At 38.3% G+C, this 23948-nt stretch overlaps 2 protein-coding genes across 3 annotated transcripts in view; one reads left to right on the top strand and one right to left on the bottom strand.

Moving 5' to 3' along the window:
- LOC108183347 (uncharacterized) overlaps positions 1 to 23948 on the bottom strand; it is a 199270-nt gene that overhangs the window by 12506 nt on the left and 162816 nt on the right. The window lies entirely within an intron of this gene.
- LOC110439639 (uncharacterized) lies at positions 2657 to 23327 on the top strand. 2 transcript variants are annotated; one of them, XM_068220516.2, is made up of 3 exons: positions 2657 to 2711; positions 3156 to 3305; positions 16709 to 23327. In XM_068220516.2, the coding sequence occupies exons 2-3, from the start codon at positions 3221 to 3223 to the stop codon at positions 17827 to 17829; spliced, it is 1206 nt and encodes a 401-aa protein (XP_068076617.2). In that variant the 5' UTR covers positions 2657 to 2711; positions 3156 to 3220; the 3' UTR covers positions 17830 to 23327. The 2 variants fall into 2 exon arrangements, with proteins under 2 accessions (XP_068076617.2, XP_073804772.1); XM_073948671.1 differs by lacking the exons at positions 2657 to 2711; positions 3156 to 3305 and adding an exon at positions 12270 to 14408 and having other exon boundaries at positions 14958 to 18561.

Below are 23948 nucleotides of genomic sequence, written 5' to 3'. Positions count from 1 at the left end.
TAATCATTTTGCACGTGTCCTTGAAATTGCTGTCCACCCTGTCATGATGTGGTAAATGCCCCTTTAAGACCCCTCTGATGTACTCATTGGCATCCTCTTCCCCATTTTGCTTTTCTTCAGAGGAGGTGAAAACATCTGCTGTGCTCACAGTAACTATCTACACTTGTGTTTGCTATTTTTCCTCATGTTGTGTTTGAAACTGAATGTTGTCAAGCTTAACATGTCCACCCTGTCATAGTGAAATAGTAATTATTATTTTAAAAAAATCAGAGATTAAAATGTAGCTTATAAACTGTGTACAAAGAGCTTAAATAAGGAAACACTAGTGATGTGACGTTGTGCGCCGAGGCTTCAAAGCATGTTTTAAAAAAAACGATACATCTCGCAGTGAAGCAGTGTACAGGAGCTTGATTCGTTCTGCCATCATCACATGATCAGTGACGTCCGAAGCTTCACTATCGCCTATACCCACGTGACTGCTTCACATTTTAAATCAAAGGTTTAAACACCCTCATGGGTTAGTAAAGTGTACAGCAAAAGATTAGGCGTCGATTACATGCATTTCTACTGTTTCACAGCACTGCACCAGTCCCACACACCAGTAATTCAATTAAAATACAATAGTAATTTATAGTAAAAAGGTTTTTAATCACACTAAAGTGTATTAGTGTATATTTTTACAACTATCTTTAAAGAAAACCCCTTCATGTCGAAGTATAGTGTTTAATGGAGGCCAGCTGGCGAGTGAAGCCCAAAAGAATCGCTTACATACATTCGCCTCCCATGCAGGAATTACTAGTTCGATCCCTGCTTGGAACGAGTGGGTGGGTGAAGGACTGGTTGGAATATGATAAATGTAAATAGTTTTGAATATCTTGGATTTTACTACAGTCATCGATGGTGTAATATAACATACCTTATGTGTAAAACCTACAGTAATTGAGTAATTTGTTTATATTACTGTTGTTGTATTACTACATGAATGATTGAGTTGGTCAGTTGTAAACATTTGACATTATTGCAGCACAGTGATTTCCCACACTTTCACCAGAAGAGGTCCTCATTGAGCTCTGATTTAGAAAGCTTCGAGTAACGAACCTTTTTCCGATACAATTGAGTCGAGCGCTTCACTGGTTCAGAAAGCTTCATTTCACCATCACTAGGCAACACTTTACCAGCGGCAGGAACAAACTGTGTTGAATAAATGCTCTCTTTAGCCAAAAATGTCTTCTCTGTCAGTGTCCACCCTGTCACAAATCCCTCGACATAATGCATTATTATTGACACCTTATTTATTTATTTAATATTTTATTGTTAATTAGTTAATGCTTTTATGTTATAACACTTATACACACACACACACACACACACACAAACACAAACTGCACCTGTAGATGCGATACATGAGTGGACAAGACAAACCTTTTGGCAATATCTGTCTCAGTATTTATATAGGATAATCTTTTAAAGTCCATATAATGAAGCTCATTGACTGAAATAAAAATACAGTCTTAATTATTTCTACATTTATGTGAACATCTGATCTAATTATTTACCTTATTCTGTAAAGTGTTTAACTTGAGTTGTCTCCAACATTCCCTTCACTCCTCAAATGCAGTGTACAATACAAAGATTAACATTCATTAGCAACTTTAGTTTCATTTGAAGGACAATAATTGTTTATTTTCCCATTAATTTGCATATTGATAAAAGCTAATTGATAACAGAAGAGTGGCTCAATGGTTTGCAGTATTGGTGAAAACAGAAGTTGAATTCTTGAAAACTTTTACAATCCTTTTATATGAACCCTTTAATATTTGTTGTTGTACCTGTTGTTTTTCAAATGTTCCTCCATATTTAGTTGACTAAATAAAGCCTTTGTACACCGTCACGCCAATGTCCACCCTGTCATCTTGTTTTACAGTCATATTCAAATTTTATTAAAATGAACAAATTATTTATAACCTCAGCAAAACATATTGTGTGATTTCTTAATTTATCAATAAGGGTTAATATTGTTGGAAAGTTTGATAAAATATTTTAGATCTTGTGTTTTATTTTGAAAAGAATGTGCAACAATTGTATATTTTACTGGGAAATCAACTGTCTATTATTTCATTATTACAAATAGATTTTCTCTATAATCTATAAAGTTGGATTGGTAAAGGGACACATGACCTTTCTGAAAATACACATTTAATAATCACACTGCAATGAAGATATACTACTTTAAATTTGTCCTTGACAGGGTTGACACAATTTGAGGTTTGTTTACTGTTTTTCTGCTTGTAGATTATTTGTAAAAAGTGAAGGAGCTTGACTAACATTTATTTCTTACAGTCAAATGTCTAAATAATACAACAATTTTGTGGTTAAAATAAAAATCTTAAACTTAATTTTTTTATTTTGATGTCTCAAAGACACTTTATAGTGATAATGACCCTCAAAATGTTTAGATTAAAGGTTTTGATCAACTTCAAATACTGAACATCTGTGTGTGTGTGTGTGTGTGTGTGTGTGTGTGTGAGAGAGAGAGAGAGAGAGAGAGAGAGCAAGTGTAAAGTAGAAGACGAGGTAGAAATGTATCAATAAGTCATGACTGCAACAGTAAGTGGCAAAAAAAACTAAACGAAAGAAAAGACTTTTATTTTGGCGTGGCGTGTGACGTCATAAGGCTGCGCCGCTCCTGCGCTGCATTCAGCTGGAGAAAGGTTTGTTTTAAAACATTTACATAAATATAAAACCATTGATTAAAGTTTCAGGATTTTCATCTGATGCTAAATTATATACCTGCTGTTGACAATATTATTTTACCCTTTATACAACGAAGTACTATTTTACAGTAATGAGGGCTATTGTTTGAAAAAAGCAACAGAAATGTGTGTAGTAAGTGTTTAATGAAGGTTTAGTTTATAAATTAGCATAATGCCATTCCATTCTAAGTGTACATCACTATATATAAGCTATGGAGTACTAGTTTTAAACAGCTCATTTGTGGCTATTGTTTCTTGCTCAGACTTACCTGATTTCTTTTTGTTAATTACTCTCATATAAAGAAACGGTTGAAGCAAGTGTTGAAGAGAAGTAATTTTGTTTCTGTTCATTGTTTTATTTATTTTAAACCACATTTTAAATGTTTTGTTCATTTTAAACAGGATAAAGTGTTCAAACACAGAGAGAAACTCCTGCTGAATCGACTGATCTCCACACTGTTATAAAGATGGCGTTTATTAAAGAGGAGAGTGAAGATGTGAAGATTGAAGAAACATTCACAGTCAAACAGGAAGATCTGCATGAACAAACAGGTTGGTTTTTATTCTCAAACACCAACTCAGTCACTTGATCCTCACTAAGATATATTTTAATAATAAGAATACTAAATTAAATCCATCTTGCAGCCCTGAGTGTGCTGCCTAGTTCTCCTAAATGCACATAAGCACTCATTGAAAGACAGGAATGAGTTTCTTTCATCACTTGTTCTCATGTCTTTTGTCATTATTTTATGTATTATTAGTCTCCTATTTTCACTACCCTCTCAAGATTATTGCTTTTCTTGTTCTCTTTCTGTTTGTAAAGCATCCTTGAGCACTGGTGCTAAAATAAATAAAAACAATATATTAAAAAAAGGTTTAACTGAGCTGACGATGTTTGACCTACAGTATTCTCATAGAAGATATCTGCTATTACTTTGATGGTGTTGGCTCAGTACTTTCCATTTGCAAATGTCACAATGATCACAATTCCCTTTTTTCTCAACTTCTTTATGGGTTTAAACCATGTTATGTTTTTGTAGTTGTTACTAGTTCTCACAGATGTTATCTGAGTTAGAATTACATTATTATAAGTAATAACCAGGGCTATTGTGTTTAAACAGGGTTTCCGCGGAGTCTTAAAATGTCGTAAATTCCAAAATCAAAAATTCAGGCCTTAAAAAGTCTTAAATTTACTGTAATATTGTGCTGTAGGTCTTAAATCTTTTTAAACAAGTCTTTATTTTCCTTAGTTCATGTTTTGTTACCCAATCTGGCCAAAACCCACACAATCCCCAACAATCCATCTTAATAAAACTTTCAACTTTTTAATTAAAAAAAGGACATTTTAACTCTATTTATCATAATGGTAAGTACTGCTAAGGACATTGACCTGGACAGATTGTTGTGCATGGATTTAGTTTATTATAGTTTTTAAAACTTTTGTTCATTTGTTTTTCATTTTAAAGAAGGTTTATATTTGAGCTCTCTTGTTTTCACACAATATTTAAGATCTTTTGCTAAGAAATATCTGAAATATTTTATTATTATTGATGTATTATTGTATTATTAAATATTTTATATTATAATATTTTTTTAATATAAAACAAATAAAAATCTTTTTCATCTGGGGCATTTGAAAAATTCCTTAGTCTAAAATTTCATTCATAATGGTCTTAAAAATGTCTTTAAAAGTCTTAAATTTAACTTGATGACACCTGTAGAAACTCTGATTTAAAGTATGTCAGAAAACGTGGATGACTTTGATTTGAAATATGCTAAATAAAATGGAAACTAAAATAATGAATTGTTATAAAACATTGTACAGTATTCTAAACTATATGATGATGTTGTGGGACGACATGAGGCAAAACGAACAAATTATAATGGAACAATAACGTTTAGCATTGCACTGACTACAACTGGCCAACAAACTAGTATAAAAATGACTTTTGCTGCTTAAGAAATTGATAATGCTCAGGCCCGGATTGGCTAATCGAGAGGACCGGGAGAATTCCCTGTGGGCCGGTCCGTTTTTTGGCCGCGAGGGCCGGTGTCCCTATCTCCAGAATCTGTTGCTCTCAGTGCAACCGGTTCGCGTTGTGTTTTCTTTGTGTGACGGGTGGCAGGTGGGCGGATGGAGCTAGACCTCCAATCTGACAATATTAATGATTTACCCGACTACGCCACCTTGGGAATTTCACCCATAGAATTTAAATACACGCACCACCCATATAAAAGGCACGCACAAGTTCGTTCCACCAAATTGCAGTCAGAGACATTGGCACGGTACAAAAATAGATTTCTTTATTTACAAATCTCAAAAATAAAAAAACAGGATTAAAACCAATATTACGACATTGACATGACAGTTTGTAATATTATGAAGGTGCCCCAGGGCCAGAGCTCGCCAGCGTTAGGGAAAGTGGCCAGGCTATACTTCAGGCAAGTGAAACCCAATACAATCCACTGTGTAAAAAATAAGAGAGCACCCACACACACAAACCAGCACACAGTGATCACTACACACTGTGAGAAATTCTAAAATGTCCAATAAAATTAGCCTCCCACCCCAGGGAGCTCTGGCTCTGTCACCAGCCGAAAAGTCGGACCACTGCCCTGCAATTAAACAAAAAAATTAATCAGTTTACACAAGTAAATTATTAGATAAACAAAACACAAAAAAATGTAATAGTTGATAAATGAAAACGAAGAAAAGCAACTAAATTCCACCTTAAAGGGAGGAAACAATTAAATCTTAAACCAAATTAATTAAAGAGAAAATAAAAATGAAACAATAATAATGAAAATACAACAGTAAAGATTTACACAAAAAGCACAAAAATGTAAGGAAAAATCAAAACATGCTGGATGAATAAGTCAAAATAATAAAAATAAACAAATAAATCCAGCCGCACTATATAAATTTATCCTATAAAGAAAATTAAACCCAAACAAACGAAGATAGATAAAATGTACCAACAAAAATAAGTTAAACAATCCTTGTGTAACCAAAAACAGAACTCAAAAAGAAACAATTAGGAAAACAAAACGAAAGACCAAAATCTAAGAAAACATGAAAAAAAACACGGGAAACAGGACAGCACTGTAGCCGCACACGGACGCAGAGCGCCCGACGGAGCTCCCCTCGCGGAGTGCCACCCAGCCTAAACAAATAAGTCAATCGTCATGATAAAGTCCAAAATCTGCTAGAAGCCATTTGCAACTACATGTAAACACCTACCTACTGCTCACCGAAGGGAATCGGGGTTCAATCAGTCACTCAAAAGGCAGATAGCACGTACATTTCAGTCAACAGCCGGCACAGCCAACAAACAGTCGCGCACCTGCATCTGGTTCTTGCAGCTGAGAAAAGCGGACACAGCGTTTCCAAAACGATCGCGACAACCAAAACATGAGACAGACGCTTGCTAACCTTTTCCAGTCCTTACATGCGTTCTAGCGTTGGCGATTGCAGCCAAACAATTCAGGCGAAGCAACTTCCAGCCCGATCAAAACCCCTCACCGCCCTCAACAGGTGTGGGAAGTGATGAAGCGCGTTCACGGCGCAGCAACTAATCAAGTGACGCATCCCAGGTAGCAAATGCTTCCCTCCTTTTATAGCCCGTATGCCGTATTGTGATAGGACAGAGAAAAGGACCCGTAAATTAATGACACTAGGCAACTAATTACCTCTCCTGCCACATTTGTTTTATTAAGGAATAACCAGTTGGAGATCTGCAGTTGTGACGGCTCTTTACTCACTGAGAATAAATCAAAAAGCACAGCTTTTACAGTGTGTCTTCGCCCTTACAGCTTTTCTCTCCCATGCGCAGTCAGTGCAGAAAGGGGAGAGATGGAGAGAGAAATAGAACAAAACTCCAAACAATATTAACAAAGTGACAAAACATACCTGAGAATAAATCAAAAAAGCACAGCTTTTACTGTGTGTCTTCGCCCTTACAGCTTTTCTATTAAAAGTAAAGTGCAATGCATTTAACATTCACATGCTTCAGTTAGGCTAAAGTTAATCAAAACCTCAATTTAAGTGATAACACAAAAATAATGAAATATATGTGAAAAATAAAGGTATAAATATTATTTAAACATGAAAACTAGCTTTAAAAGTTATTTATAAAGTAAAGATGATTAAAGATTCATTGGAGCTTAGCAGACACCCACCTCTCCCATGCATAGTCAGTGCAGAAAGGGAAGAGGCGGGGCGCAAAACAGGAAATTAAACAGCGTGAGCTCCCTTAGAAATTTAAAGGAAAAGACACACACTAACAAACACCTCAGGTACACTTACTAACACATTAGATAAAATACATATTTTGTGTAATTCTATACTTAAAGCGAATTATAATTTTCATACCTGTTACATCAGCAGTCACACTTTTTAAATTAATTAATTTATTTACTTGACCACAGTCTTCTTATTCATTTTTTTTACCGCAGTTCTGCTCTTTTTATCTATTTTCTCGCGGGCCAGACGCAGCCTGCAGGTTAATGATGATATAACTCAGATGAGTTACCTTTCAGTGTATAGTCGTTGTGGTCCAGTGGTTAGCACATTAGGTTACGACGCCTCCGACTCGGGTTTAGTCCTCGTCTGAGAAATATATTTTTTAAATGTTAAGACATATAATACTGTTAGGGTTTAGAACATGTAAAGTTCTAAAGCAGCCGTTTTCTCAAAAAAAAAAAAAAAAGACGTGATAGTGTAATTAGAAACTGATTTGGCAATTACCTTATTTTAATATAGTCAGTCTTGAACTGAGGTGGGCCGGTCTGAGGCTTGAAACTCCAGGGCTGAAAAGGAGTCCCACTCCGGCCCTGAGCATGCTGATGATATGCAAACATTTGAGAGTAAAGTTCGTCAGTATTGACCAATTTCTTCATGTACCAGCAGGTGCCGCCATTGAAATCTTTTTGCTTTTTAAAAAATAAGTATTTAGATCCTAAAAACAGCTGCTTAGGCATTGGACGATAACAGTTTACAAGGTATAGCGTGGTTTGAAAAAGGTTGAGGTTTAAAAAAAACACCAATATTTTCTGCTGTACCATTCCTATGTATATGCAAGTTTTTTTTTTTTTTTTTTTGCATTTAGTTTTATGTTTTTTAGGACAACAGTATCTCCAGCAGAAAAGATATCCAAAGATGCCTTTTCTATCTAAAAATTCCGTTTTAGAAATCTGAGTATTTGAAACTAATAAAGACAGCAGAAATCAATGATTCTTTAGAATTATTCAGCCTGACATGTTTACAGCTCCAAAATATTTAAAAGTTTCTCATATGAAAAGTGAAGTTTGTTTATAAACTAATTTCGAGAGGATCACGTGCTTATGATTTATCACGGTCGGTCTCGTATTAGCTAATCATTATCTTCCAATCATATGAGCCTTAAGCTACTATAAAGAACCACAGTTTTCAGTCCACATTATCTTCGTTTGGAAGAAACCCCCCTTCCTCCCCTATTCTCCTCCTTGACATTTGATTGGGCGGCACGGTGGCCCAGTGGTTAGCACTGAGAGCCTCACAGCAAGAACACCACTGGCCTAGTTCGCCTAGCCGGTGGGAGTTTCTGTGAGGAGTTCGTATGTTCTCCCCGTGTTCGCGTGGGTTTTCCCCGGGCTCTCCGGTTTCCTCCCACCATCTAAAGACATACATCACGCTTAAGAACCATGCACACTTTAGCCCCTCCTCAGATGTTCCCTTAGCTATTGCAGTCGGGGAGTTCTGAGATCCACCGAGCTCAGGCTCCCCTCCAGCTCTGCGAACGGGGGGGTAGCCCCGGGCTCGAGGATCCCTTGAGCTCGGGGCTCTCTCCCGGGACAGCATGCCAAACAAGCTTTGATAGATCATTGGCTAAGTGTGAACTCTTGAAAATATTATGTTCAAAGGGGAACAATTTTTTTTTTTTACCCAGACATTTAAAAGAATATATTTTAGAGCAGTAATCACAGTACTGTGAAACCAAGATATTTTTATTCAAGGTTTTCATACCATCAGAATCTTATACTGGGCACATGTCTAATGTTGCTTGATGTTGCAAAGTCATATTTTCTAATTTAATTATTTTTCTTTGAGTGTATAGTCATGAACACACTTGTTTGTAGAGCAAATAGTGTGTCCGTTTTCTGCTGTTTATTATTCCTGGTCATTTCTCCAATAGGCAACTGAAGTTCTAAAACAATATCACATGTGATCAGGGCCCTGTTTCAAAACAGGAGGTTAAGTGCAAAGTATTTTAAACCCTGAAATGAGAGAAACTCTGGGTTTTCTGTTTCAAAATGGCAGGTTTGTCAAATTTGAGAGAGTCATTTACTGTGATAATTCCAGTTTGAGCATTAAAAGCGATTTGTTATAAGACAGGGGTGGCCAACCCTGTTCCTGGAGAGCCACCTTCCTGCAGATTTCAGTTGCAACTTATATCAAACACACCTACCTGTAATTATCAAGTGATGTTCAGGTCCTAATTAATTGGTTCTGGTGTGTTTAATATGGGTAGCAACTGAAATCTGCAGGAAGTCATTTATTAAATAAAGAAAAGATCCATGTAGCTTCTCCTACCGCAGTAAATTCTGTTTTTACTCTTGATAGTTGGCACCAGTTAATCAGGAAGCTGGAAACGCTGATTCATACATTCATTTTCTTTTCAGCTTAGTCCCTTTATTAATTTGGGGTCGCCACAGCGGAATGAACCGCCAACTTATCCAGCACGTTTTATGCAGCGGATGCCCTTCCAGCCGCAGCCCATCACTGGGAAACATCCACACACATACACTATGGACTATTTAGCTTACCTAATTCACCTACACAGCATGTCTTTGGTCTTGTGGGGGAAACCGGAGCACCCGGAGGAAACCCACGCAAGCATGGGGAGAACATGCAAACTCCACACAGAATTGCCAACTGACCCAGCTGAGGCTCGAACAAGCAACCTTCTTGCTGTTTGTCGGCAGCACTACCTACTGCGCCAACTCGTCGCCTGGAAACACTGATTTATTTGCATATTTTTTATGCAATTTATTCCAGTTGTGCAAAAAAATTTAATTCACATTTTTGGATGGAAACAGCTATTGCCTACATTTCAGTCACACAAACAACAAAGTCAAGTATGACAATGGCTTGTTTTTCATTAATGAATAATTAGCTTAAATTCACAGACCTTCGACAGAAACATGTACTGTCACTAGATTAATGGGATCATTACTCATTCTAAAATCTACTTAGTTCTGCTTACGTTCTTATTATTCAAATATTTTTATAGATTTTTCGAAAGTCTTCAATTTTTCCACAACATACGAATTGAACAACAAATTAACATGGTTCATAGTTACAGACATACTTACACCCCATAAAGAAAAACAGAGAAAGAGAAAAAATTTAATAAAAATAGATAAAACAAAATAATAAATTAGGGATAAACTCTCACTTAGGATATAATAACCCCTGAGCATTCAATGTAGGATAGGAAAGGCTGCCAAACATCATAAAACGTTTTTGTAGAGCCTCGGATGGTGTACTCAAGGTGCTCGAGTTTAAGATGTGATAACACTTCTAATATCTAATGTCTGTGGGATGGCAGGTTTGTTTTTTTCCACCTGAGAAAAATCAGGGGTCTGGTCAATAAAGACAATGATTTCTACGTGATTAGCTGACAGGTACATTTCTTCTGGCACTGTACCAAAAATTGAGGTCAAAGGATTAGGATCCATATCTTTATTACATATAGATGAAAAGGATCCTAAAATATTGGTCCAAAATGTATGTAATCTAGGGCATCCCCAGAACATCAGATCTGCTGGCTCCAAACCACATCTGGGGAAAGATGAATCCGACCCTTGTAGGGATAGTTTACAGTTTGACCCAAAGAATGACCAGTCTGTCAGATGAAGACGAGCCGGAGTTAAAGATTTAAATTAATAAATCAAGTTTACTGAAGATAGTTTGCAGTATCATCAGAAGAAGCCAGCTTCAACACTCTCAATGAGTTCCTAGGCCACTCTGCTTACAATCACCAATCAATAACAATTATACTCTCAAATAACGTCAGTAACTCCGTCATACATATAGGTGTTCTAATCTGATTGGTTAAAACACAGATAAACTAGGAACATTTCCACATGGGGTTTGTGCGTACAATTCTGAACCGTATGTTAAGCATAAACGTCAGACATCCTCTAGACTGTTTTAGAGCTGACTCCAGACCTGTGAAATGCTAAACCAGGGACACAATTTGAGACCATCTAGGGTGGAAACTCAAGGATTGTTTCTTGTACGTTTAGCTGTTATCAAACTCGTTCAAGACTGCTACAACATCCTCACTACATACAATGTCTTATCTACATAAAAAGTGGAATTACTTTAAAAGACTTAACCATAAAAACAGTAAAATCACTTTTAGACATTTAAGATAGTATTAACTCAAAGAAATAACAATAGAAACAGTTGCTTCCAGCCCTCAGCCCTCAGTTCCACTCAAGGTCTCCATGACCTCTGACCTAGATTGGTGGTTTCTGAAAATAGTTATAAAGAGACAGGCAAATGCACTGAACATTCTTATATTAAGCAGTGTGTTTAACTTATTCCTTAGTTAAAATCATTTCAAAGTTAAATACTCATTCAAATAATTATATTTAATAAAAGTAATGAGAAACAAGATGATGAGGAAAGGATAAACGTTAATTCATGCTGAGATGGATTGGAAGGTATAAATCCAAATCGTTCACGCTGGATACATTTTTGCCAGCTTGCTCCTAGATGTGAAGCCTATGAAGCACCTTAAACTGAAGAAGACCATGTCTAATACATACAGAAGATGAGTGTACCAGTTCTGTGGCATATTGCCAGGCTGTATCTGATATTTCTAGTCCCAGTTAATCTTCCCATTTTTGCTTTATACAATTTTGGGAAGGGGAGGCAGTTCTTTGGATCACTTCATATCACATGGACATAACAGCCCTTTGATATGGGTCCATATTTACCTATTCATCTATCCAGCATGCTTCTGGTTGGTTCAGTGTAGGAGAAAAGTGTTTTTTAATGAAACTACGGACCTGACGGTACCTAAAATATTTGACTGGGGAATTTCAATGTCTGTTCTTAACTGTTGAAATGAGATAAATATGCCATCTTTAAACAGATTCTTGACACAGTTAACTCCCTTCCTAGACCATCATTGGAATGCTGAATCTATAAAAGAAGGAGGGAATAACGGATTCAACAAAATGGAAGCAGAAGGCAATGCTTGTTTATTATTAAAGTGAAGTCTGAATTGTGACCATATTTAATAACTGGATTATTTATAGAATATTGTTTACTCACTAGAATCTGAGCACAAAGTAGTGAGAGTAAAAACACTGGATTAGACGTGTGCTGTTCCATCCGTAACCAAAGTGGAGCCTCATCTTTACAGATGTTGGAAAACCAGAATATCAGTTTGTGTAAATTAGCCACCCAATAATAGTATAAGAAATTTGGCATTTCAATCCACCCTCTTCCTTTTTTCTTTTCAAGAATTACTTTCTTATGTGAGTAGAAATACAATTATTTAAATGAAAAATGACTTGGGAATAAAAACAAGCACGGTCTGAAATAGAAACAGAAATCTTGGTAGTATTGTCATTTTAATAAAGTTGATCTTCCCAGCCAAAAATAAAGGGTTGACCACCACCTCATGTCTCATTTGGATTTGTCTAAAGTCGTTTTAAAATTACTATTGAACAATTCCTTATATTTGCATGTCACACTCACACCCAAATATACAAATTTATCAGGACTTACTGTAAATGGAAAGGATTGGAAGGACATTAGCTGTGCTTTATCATTGATAGGGAAAAGGAGACTCTTTGCTAGATTGACTTTGTATCCAGAAACATTTCCAAATTCTGAAATTATTGTAAAAACTTTTGGAATACATGTATCTGGATTTAACAGAAAAAGAAGAAGATCATCCGCATATAGCAGGACCTTATGTTCTTGTCCCCTAAAAATTCCTTGCAAGCCATCGGAGTTCATTAATATGGTTGTAAGAGGTTTGATGGCAATGTCAAAGAGCACAGGGGACAGAGGGCAGCCCTGTCTCGTTCCCCTAGAGCAGGCATGTCCAAACTCGGTCCTGGAGGGCCGGTGAAACCCGGAAGTATCGCCTGGAGCCACACAGGAACATTTTGTACCTGGCTGTATATCTTAAATCACAATCATTTCTGGTGGGCACCAGTCAACACTATGGCAAATCAGCACCGTTTAAGAACACGCTCGGTGGCACCTACATGTTAGCGGGAAATGGACATTTTTAAAACTTCAGTACCGGGACAACACTATTACAGACAACACGAGGGTGTGATGGTGTTTTATCGCTCACTCGGTTACATAGACTGAAGCAAGGAATCGTCCCCACAGAGTTTACCAGGTGCCATGAACTTAATCCTAGGAAGACACTTAAGCGTATAACTGTTAAAGAGATTGTAATTAAGTTTGATGGCTAATCTGCTTTTAATTGTTTAAATTAAACTGAACTGAATTATATTAAAGTGATCTTTACAAATTGCGGCAACAGCTGGAGGTTTGTAGTCCACAGCATGTTGTTGCAATGTTTACAGTGCTGATCCTATACTTCCATGTTTTTTTCCCACCGCAGCCTAGCTTTCGTTCTTTAAAATGGTGGCAGTGTGAAATAAGCGTACTCTCTTCCCAACAACCAGATGTCATTGTTCCCTCATGCATTTGTTCATTCAGAGATGCCTTTTGACATGGAGGATCACCAGAAAATGACTTGCAAAAGGAATGAAGCGTCTGCCCCCTCTATACATTTTTGGTCAGAAAGTCTGGTTGTCTTCCAGACATTCCTCTCAGTTTAAAAACATTCATCCATTTTCTTTAGGTGTCTAAGATCAAACCCATTCTTCTCTCCCCCCTGCAGCCCATAACCTCTGCTTCTCTGCCTCCCAGACAGGTTGAGGGTGCACTCACATCAGGCCCGGCCCTAACCAATTTGGCACCCTAGGCAAGATTTCAGGTGGCGCACCGTGACATCGCAGTGAATTATAATGCTAGTGTATAGTCATAAGAAACTAAATAGCTTTTTGATCGACTACTTCAAGCTGGGAAAACATCAGATAAATATGCCAATGCAATTAACATTATTGCTGAATAGATCTAATATTTACACATTAGCTTGTGGAAGGAATGATGTGGGTATGCCCTTCCATAACATTAGCTGACTTTAAGCCATTACTAATCTGTCAATGTTGAGATGTAAAAAAAAATATGGGACAACAAATAGCTTCAAATGACAGAATACGTAGCAAACATTAGAAAATATTGACAATAAAATAAAAGGTTTAGCCTATTAAAATCAATGGCCTATACAGAAATTAAATAAAGCTATAAAATCTACTTTACTTTTAATTGTATTTGCATATTGATTAAAGTTACTATAGTTATTTAGTGAAGAGCAGCAAATGAATCTCATTGTGTTTTGTTTGATAACAGAGGTGTTTATGTAAGAATGCACAGATCTATAATGAAGCATTTGACTACTTTAGTGACTGTGTGCTCATTTAAGGGACAATTAGTTGTGTTTTAAAAAAAAGTGCAGGACGGAGCAAAAAATAAATAAATAAATTTAAAAATCATAAGGTCCATAGTGAGTCTTAAAGGCTGATTTATACTTCTGCATCAAACGTCGGCGTATGCTACGGCGCTGACCCATAGCCCTTCGCCGTGGCCGTCGCTGTCACTGACGTGCACCTCTCAAAATATGTAACTACACGTCGCAACGACGCGTAGCGTAAGCTCTGTGATTGGTCGGCTTGGTATCGCTGACGAGTCTGGGTGGGACCGAGAGCCGCGCGAATGGTGCGAGCGATTGTTAACAAGTGTGGAGTCCCGTGAAGGAGCTCCGGATGGAAAGTTTTGTTTTGTGTTTACATCATAGTTAACGTAGTTGCACGTCCGCCGGTTCCTGCCTCAAAATGAGCGAGTTTGAGCCACTTGTACATCCCGGAAGTGTTCAGGAAAAGCAAAAAAGCAGAGAAGAAACTCGACACAGAGGAACATTAACACCTCACTGCCCACTAGCGTTTCGGAAGTGTTAATGCAGACCGACAGAGACAGCGCGCAGAAGTATAAATGCACAGCCACGGGCGTTGCCTGCGCCGTGGGTTACGCCGGTCACTTGACGCAGAAGTATAAATCAGGCTTAAGGGAATGCCAGGGGGTGTTCTTGAGGGAGGGGGTACTGTCACTGTACCTCAAGCTTTTGCTCTCTCCTCCTGTTCTGGGTTACAGATTATCTCTTGTCATCGGCTTTTATTTGCAGTCACAGGAGCTCTCGTTTCCCTTTTTTTCTGTTTATACCACATCATTTCCCTTTATGTTTGTCAGTAGGTTATCGATTGTTTGTGTACATATTTTGTTACTTATCCTGTATTTGTGTCCAGGACTGCTAGTGAGCGAGTGTCTGGTTGTTTTTTCCCACGGCATTTCCTTAGCGCTTGTAGTGGTTTTCTTGGTTTTTCTCTTACTCAATCAAACTCAGTCTGGAGGTTATGAATATCAGAAGAATATACTTTATTGTCGACAACAAAGGAGAACTTTCAGGAGACCCCCAGTAGCATCTCTGTCTGAAAAATTCTGTGTCACTCATCTTCTGCCGTCCTTAAATACTCTGTTTTTGCCTTTGTTGTACATATGTCACACAAGATCCCTCCTAGATTAACCCTTGGCTCCAAATTCCACCTCTGTCATCTGTTTTTCCCTTATTTCTACATATATCACACAAATTCCACCTAGGTTAACCCCTGACCTCAATTTCCACCTAGATTAATCCCTGACCCAAACCTGGTAACTATATAACTTATCCAGTTCTTGTGATATGGTAATTCTTCTAATGGTATGCAAGTCTACAAGCAGATTATATACATACACATTGAATATATATATATTAACTTCACACTTTAAAGAGTATAAAATCCACTTCACGCTCACCCGACCGGGTGTTTACTTTGACTTTCGCTTTTTCCAGGACTCACTCCTCAATGAAGACTTGTTTTTCTGCATTTGAGTTCACTCTTTTTATTTTACTAGTGACACAAGTATTTTCTTTCTTATTTGAGTTTAAAAGTCTTTAGTTTTTGACATGATGTCTAGCTTTTGAGGCACTTTTGGTCTACTTCACTTTGTCAGACAGGTCTATTTTGGTGATTTCTTGATTGTGAACATGCATGGTAGTAATCAGGTCCGGGTGTGGCTAGAGAACTTGAAGTTGGTGTGAAGTTGTGTTTTAATGGGGAAAAACATTTTCACACAAGGCTATGTAGTTCAGTATTTTGTTATCCTTTTAAGAATAAAAACTTTTCATTTAAAAACTGCACAATGTGTTTAATTGTGTTATCTTTGGCTAATATTTACATTTGTTTGTTAATCTAAAACCATTAGGTGCTAGAATTCTGCATTGCAATCGTTACTTGCAAATTACTAAACCAAAGAACATTTGTTGTTTAAAGGTGCAGATTTAAGGCTTTATGCAGATATGTCTCATGTATGTGAGGCAAATATTCAGAGATTCAGCTGTTCTTTCTAACAGGTTTATCAGTCAGACACAGAATGAAAAAGCATTCCCCATCTGCTTCACAAGTTTTGTAAAAACTTGTTGTTTTATTGTGATTATGCATACATACAAATAAAAAACTATCCCTTTACAGCTTTCAAATTGATGTCTCAAAAATGATCTGGGATCAATCAAATAAGAATCCGCTTAAATGTGTATGTGTGTAATGGACACCAGGAGGTTGATATGACAAGATCAATCTAAATATGATCTGCTATGTTTTTACATTTACTGTGCATCAAAATTAAGGTTTGTGTAGCCAATGTACTAGTGCCTTTTTACTTCAGCTTTTGATGAGAGTTTTAATGATTTACTAAAAACCTAACTTTTTTATTTCAGACCTAATTAAAGACTATGAGGAGATTAAACAGGAGGAACATCATCTCAGAATTGAGGACAGAAATCATTTAGAGACTGATGGCATTTTAAAAGTGAGAGACAAGAGTTGTTTTACCTGCACTCAGTGTGGAAAGAGTTTGGCAAGTAAAAGCAAACTTAAGATTCACATGAGGATCCACACTGGAGAGAAACCATTCACATGCACTCAGTGTGGGAAGAGTTTCAGCCACTCATCACACCTTAATCGACACATGAGGATCCACACTGGAGAGAAACCATTCACATGCACTCAGTGTGGGAAGAGTTTCAGACACTCATCATCCCTTAATGAACACATGATGATCCACACTGGAGAGAAACCATTCACATGCACGCAGTGTGGAAAGAGTTTCAGCAAATCCTTACAACTTAACCAACACATGACGATCCACACTGGAAAGAAACCATTCACATGCACTCAGTGTGGGAAGAGTTTGACAAGCAAACGCAAACTTAGAATTCACACGATGAACCACACTGGAGAGAAACCATTCACATGCACTCAGTGTGGGAAGAGTTTCAGCCAATCATCATACCTTAATAAGCACATGATGATCCACACTGGAGAGAAACCATTCGTATGCACTCAGTGTGGGAGGAGTTTCAACCACTCATCACACCTTAATAAACACATGAGGATTCACACTGGAGAGAAACCATTCACATGCACTCAGTGTGGGAAGAGTTTCAGCCAATCATCATACCTTAATCAACACATGAGGATTCACACTGGAGAGAAACCATTCACATGCACTCAGTGTGGGAATAGTTTCAGCCAATCATCATACCTTAATAAACACATGAGGATCCACACAGGAGTGAGACCATTCACATGCACTCTGTGTGGGAAGAGTTTCAGCCACTCATCTACCCGTAATCTACACATGAGGATCCACACTGGAGAGAAACCATTCACTTGCACTCAGTGTGGCAAGAGTTTCAGCCAATCATCACACCTTAATCAACACATGATGATCCACACTGGAGAGAGACCATTCACATGCACTCAGTGTGGGACGAGTTTCAGCAAATCATCAAACCTTAATAAACACATGAAGATCCATACTGGTGTGAGAGAGTAGATGTGCTTGGAGTGTGAGAAGACTTTTATTACAGCTGCAGAATTAAAACGGCACTAGAGGATTCACACTAGAGCAAAACCATATCAAAACCAGTGTTCACAGTGCAGTAAGAGGTTTACTCACTCACGAACCCTTAAAACACATGAGAGGATTCACACTGGAGAGAAACTGTAGACATGATCAGTGTGTACAGAGTTTCACTCTTTGGGGGCAGCTTAAGAAACACATGGGATGGTTTCCAGTATGGCGTCAACACACGTAGCAGCATAGAAAGAGCGTTCCCATACACGCTGGTATTAATCCTCCTTTTTACATCATATATGATAACCTAAACCATATTTAAATAACACGCAGGGGGACAAAAACTAAAAGGCTTGGACAAAATAACCATTGAAACTTGGAAAAAAATGAGAAATCAACAGATGAAAAATCCGAGACGGACGGGGTAGCTGATAGCCTGTCAGCTTGCATTGCAGCAATACATTCAGACATCAAAGTTTTCCAAATGGATATTAAATCTGACTTAACGGCCTTCCAAGATTATCTTGCAAAAGATGTGAAAATGGAACTCAATAACTTTAAACAAGAAGTCAATTAAAAACTGGATGGCCTTTTCACAGACCTAAACGCTATAGCAGATAAGGTCAACAAAGCGGAGCAGCGAGTTGGAGAATTGGAGAACGTTGCTGAGATGAAAGAAATGCTCGATCAAACCATCCAAATTCATGAAAATTTAAAAGAGAAACTGTGAGTTCCTCTTCATAGGGAAACTTTTACGAGTGTCTGTATAAACAGACTTTGGGAGTGCTTTAGACGACCAATCATTTCTAAAGATTTTAAAACGGCCCAATGAAATGCCAATTGAATTGGCAGAGCTTAGCTCCACAGCTGAAACTGATGAGCCAATTAGGGCTATATCAGTCAGCTGTGCGAGTTAGCTCATCCAAATTGTTCCTTCAGACCCGATCTGAGACTGAAGAACCCTTCTGCTGAGCTGACTTCCAACTTGAAGAAAGCCTTACCTTCACCAGTGTGGGAGAAGATGTGTTAGCGGTGGTCCCCTTGGCGTTTCTCTGGTGATCTGAAAGAGCAGTTTACTGAAAGAGCATTATTCCCTATGAGAGCACACGGTCGTACAGCACGTCTTTTTAAAGATGTCGTTTCGACCGTGCGTTTCTGGATGCGGTGGTTTCCTCGCCCCGGATGACAGGCACGAGTATTGGTCACATGCTTGGTGGTCCAACATGTTGATGCAGGGCTCGCGGACAGTTCTTGCCCGCATAGCGACGGCTTGACTGTTGCACTAATTTTTTATTAGGGAAAGTCACCCCTGCTGCTCTTGCCTAGCCTTTAGCACTTGGGCAGGCCTGAGGGTTACAGTGGAGGCTAATCCGTCACCTTCGGGCCCGCGGACCCCTCGCTCCTCTCCAGTGCGCTCTGTTTCTGATTCGAGTGTGAGCGCTGGTCCATCCTCCGAGCTGGGCGTGCTTTCATTAGATGTCACTGGGGGCATGACGTCCATCCCTGCATCGGAGGGTGGGTTGACATGCTCCGAGGAAGATCCGGACCTCCTGCCACCCTTCAGGGTTGTCAGTATGTTTACTGATCTGGAATTGGACATGTTAGCCCTGAAGGACACATATTTTCTCGCCTCCATTCTTCCACGCCACTGCCCCTTTCTCCGGTTCATGTTCAAAGGACGACCATAGCAATACAAAGTCCTCCCCTTCGGGCTCTCTGTCTTCGTGGGTTTTCACCAAGCTCGCGGAGGGTGCCCTGGCACCACTGTGCCTTGCGAGCTTCCGCATACTCTGCTATCGTGACAATAGGCTCTTTCTAGCCTCGTCTCGCGATCAGCTGATTATGTACAGAGACAAAGTGCTTCGGCACCTCGACCAGTTGGTGTTTCAGGTCAACCGCCAATGCGCTCTCATGGCAGCTAGTGTCCCGGGGAGAGTGGAGACTCCACCCCGATTCGGTCCAGCTGATATGGGCATGCTTTGGGGAAGCCCAGTTCAATCTGTTTGCCTCCACCGAGAGACCACAAAGCCAGCCGTTTTATTCCCTGACCGAGGCTCCCCTCGGCACGGATGCATTGGCTTACAGCTGGCCATCGGGCATTCGCAAATATGCCTTTTCCCCAGTGAGCCTAATCGCACAAACTTTGTGCAAAGTCAGGGAGGATGAAAAGCAGGTCTTGATTGTTGCGCCCCTCTGGCCCAACCGGCATGCCTACGCCCTGAAGTGGAGTCTATTCTCTGAGTGGTGCGCTTCTCGCCGAGAAGACCCTCGAACTTGCCAGATTAGCATTGTGTTATCCTTCCTTCAGGATAAGATAGAGCACAGGCTGTCACCCTCCACGTGGCTGCGATCTCCGCTAATCATAACGCGGAAGATGGCAACACGCTCTGGAAGCATGATCTAACATCCGATTCCTCAGAGGCGGACGGCGGTTAAATCCGTCCCGCCCCCCTCTCATGCCCTCTCTGCCTTCTCTAGTCCTAGCGGGTCTGCAGAGAGATCCGTTCGAGCTGCTCGAGTCAGTATCTCTTAAAATTCTGTCATTAAAAACAGCTCTGGTGATCGCATTGGCGTCATTCAAGAGATTTGGAGATCTGGAGGCATTTTCGGTTAGCGAATCGTGCCTTGAATTCGGGCCCGGTTACTCTCACGTTGTCATAAGACCCCGGCCCGACCACCCCATTTAGAGATCAGGTGGTGAACCTGTTTGCGCTGCCTTCGGAGGAGGCAGGCTCAACACACTCACTGCTTTGACCCGTTTGCTATTTGCGCCTTTACGTGGATCAATCGCAAAAGGGGAGGTTGGAAGGTTGCGCTCTTGGTGATGTCAGTGCGCTCACGCTTTGGCTTGGCAAACTACACATCAGGAGCGTGATAGACTAATTGGCTCATCAGTTTCAGCTGTGGAGCTAAGCTCCACCAATTCAATTAGCATTTCATTGGCCCGTTTTAATATCTTCAGAAATGATTGGTCATCTAAAGCACTCCCAAAGTCTATACAGACACACGTCTCCGTTCCCTATTTAGGAAACGTGGGTTACGTACGTAACCAGGACAATCTAGAAACCCACTCCCGTAGAAATAATATTCAGATTTTTGGAATCCCAGAAGGAAGCAAAGTGAATAATAGCCAAGACTTGGTGGAAACGATTATCAAAACAGAGCTGTCACTCGATGAATTGGACCTTAAAATTTAACAGTGTCACCGGGCACTTGGACCAAAACCACCTGCTGACGCACCCCCTTGATCAGTGGTGTATTCTTCCTGGTAAACAAAACAAAGGACCTTGTCCTCCACTTTGCATGGAGAAAAAAAGTAATACACTAGAACAAAAAAAGGATTTTCTTTGACCAAGAAAGACGGCTTTTGCTCCGATAAGAAAAATTCTGAAAGAAAAGGGGATTAAGTTCCAAACACCACCGCCGCAAAACTTAGAATCTTTCTCGAAAACGGTCCGGTCATGTACAATTCGATGACGGAGGCTTTAAGAGATCTGAAAGAAAAAGGACTGATAAACAGCGAAGAAGAAACTATTATAGGAATCTCTTGGAAAGTGAAACAAAGACCTTGACAAAGTTTGGAGTGACATTTGAAGAAAAGTAAGGAAAAACATCAAGCGAAGATCCGGGAAAAACTGCTTGAATTTTAAAGGGACAACACTAGCTCTGTTAGAAAGAAGGGTAAAACCTGACAGATCCTGACAAAGAACTCTGAGAGACTGGTAAAACGTCTTGACTTGATTCACCGATGATGAACATTTAAAGGAGGAATGGTATTTAACCCAACTGACCAAGACACAAGATAAACGATTAAAGCACACCAAGACTCGAGTCATTGAGTAACATACTGGTAGGAAGAAATAAAGGGATTCCAATTTATACACTTAAAATCCCTTGCTATAATTAGAAATATTTAACTCGAAAACCTAACCAGAAATACAAGAATATAATATTGCCAGATATAGGCGCTGAATATATTTGTTATTTTTTGTGCAATAGGCACAGCAAGGGGCCCTTTAGAGAAGGAAAGCTTTCCCCTCACATTAAGAAGTTATTTAAGACTTTAAGTTTTGGAAACGTTTTTCGTTATGTTGTTTATGTGGTTCAAGATGTTCATGTTTGTGTTTTTCATATTCCGGTCACTGTGATCTTCGCAATAACATCTGTTTATAGTATATGCAAAAACAGGAATATAGAGTCATTACTTTAAATATTAATGGGTTAGTAAATTCGATTAAAAGAAGCAAACTCGTGGCTAAAATGAAAAGAGAAAAGCAACAGATAATCTGCCAAGAGACATCTTTCTGATACAGAACATAGGAAATTAGAAAAAAATGGGATTTAAGGTTTTCTTTTCCTCATATAATAATGGTCATAAACGAGGAGTAATGACATTAATCTCAAACAAAATCAGCTTACAATTAATTTCCAAGATTACTGATAAAGAAGGACGATATAACCTCATTAAAGGAACTATCAACCAAAACAAAGTTACATTAGTTGATTTAAATAGACCACCTGAAAAAGACAAAGCATTTCTCAAAAAAATAGTAAGTGTTATAGCCAAGGAGACATCAGGTACGTTGATCAGTGGGGGAGACTGGAATGTACAACTTCACCCTAAATTGGACTCATCTTCTAATAAGCAAATTAGTCAAGAAACTAGACAAATAAGATATCTGATGAAAGAATTAGGCTTAATAGATGTATGGAGAGACATATACCCTCTTAAAAAAAGAACATACTTTCTTTTCTTCCGCCCACATGTCTCATTCTAGAAATGATTATTTTTTAATGTTTGGGTCAGATCAACATAAAATAAAAGACTGTACAATAGGGACAAGGGACATTTCATACCCTGCAGGAGTATATTTAACAGTTTACCTGGACAATAAACCCAAAAGTACATTTTGGCGATTTAACCCTAATCATTTGAATGATTTAATGTGTGTAGAACATGTTAAAAAAAGAACTATTAGAATATTTTAAAACAATAATAATGGAGAGTTGTCACCTAGTATCATATGGGACACAGCTAAAGCTGTTATGCAAGGTAAACTTATAATGTAGGGATCAAGAGGAAAAAAATTGAATTACATGAATAATCTGAATAAAGAATTAGAGACTAAATATGTTAATAAAGAAGATCCAGATATTTTAATAAGATCAAAGAAGTTAAAGCTAAACTCAATAAAATATTCGATGAGCAAGTTCAATTAAAACTTACATTTTTAAATTTTATGAAAATGGTCCAAAAGCTCCTGGCATGAAGAATAAGGAAACAGGCAGAGAGGATTATATTTAAAATCAAAGATCCCAAAACTAAAAAGATATGTCATAAATTGGAGGAAGAAATTAGTAAGGAATTATATACCTCAAAAGATAATATTGAACTTGCAAACATACAAGCATTTTTACACACATTAGATTTACCATCAATTGGATCAATACAAAATAAAACCCTAATTTAAAAAAAATAACCATAGAAGAAATAAGCAATGCTATATCAAAACTTAAAACATCTAAAGTACCAGGCATATATGGCTTCCCTGCAAAATAGTATAAAATATTTAAAGAACAGTTGATGTCATACCTTACGTGAGGGTGAACCCACCTAGATCCTGGAGAGAAGCTATCATATCTGTGATTCCAGAAGGAAAATATCCACTATAGTGTAATTCATATAGACATATTTCAGTCCTGAATATGGACTATAGACTCTATGCATCTATATCAGCTAAACAATTAGAGGACATTTTTCCAGACCTATTAGATACTGATCAAACAGGTTTTTTAAAACAAAGACAAGTTTATGATAATATATGGCGAGCCCTTCACGGATCCAACAGCTAGAATTAAAATGAACAGAGATATTTCAGAACATATTATATTAGAAAAAGGATATTGACAAGGATGACCATTAAGTCCTTCTTTATTTATTGAACCATTGGCACAACTAATCAGAGATGATACAGAAATAAGGGGAGTGAAAATTAAGAAAGATATTGAACATAAAATTTGTTTATACGCTGATGATGTGTTTCTGTTTCTTACATACCCAGACTTTAGTTTACCCAAGGTGATGTATTCTCTTGAAA

The sequence above is a fragment of the Danio rerio genome, chromosome 4 (assembly GCF_049306965.1).
Source record: "Danio rerio strain Tuebingen ecotype United States chromosome 4, GRCz12tu, whole genome shotgun sequence".
Classification (NCBI taxonomy): Eukaryota; Metazoa; Chordata; class Actinopteri; order Cypriniformes; family Danionidae; genus Danio; species Danio rerio.
This window is presented reverse-complemented; position numbering and strand designations above follow the sequence as displayed.

Coding starts and splice junctions, on each gene's coding strand:
- LOC110439639 (XM_068220516.2), top strand. CDS start 3,221: ATGGCGTTTATTAAAGAGGAGAGTGAAGATGTGAAGATTGAAGAAACA. Junction 3,306..16,708: donor AGATCTGCATGAACAAACAG/GTTGGTTTTTAT, acceptor TTTTTATTTCAG/ACCTAATTAAAGACTATGAG.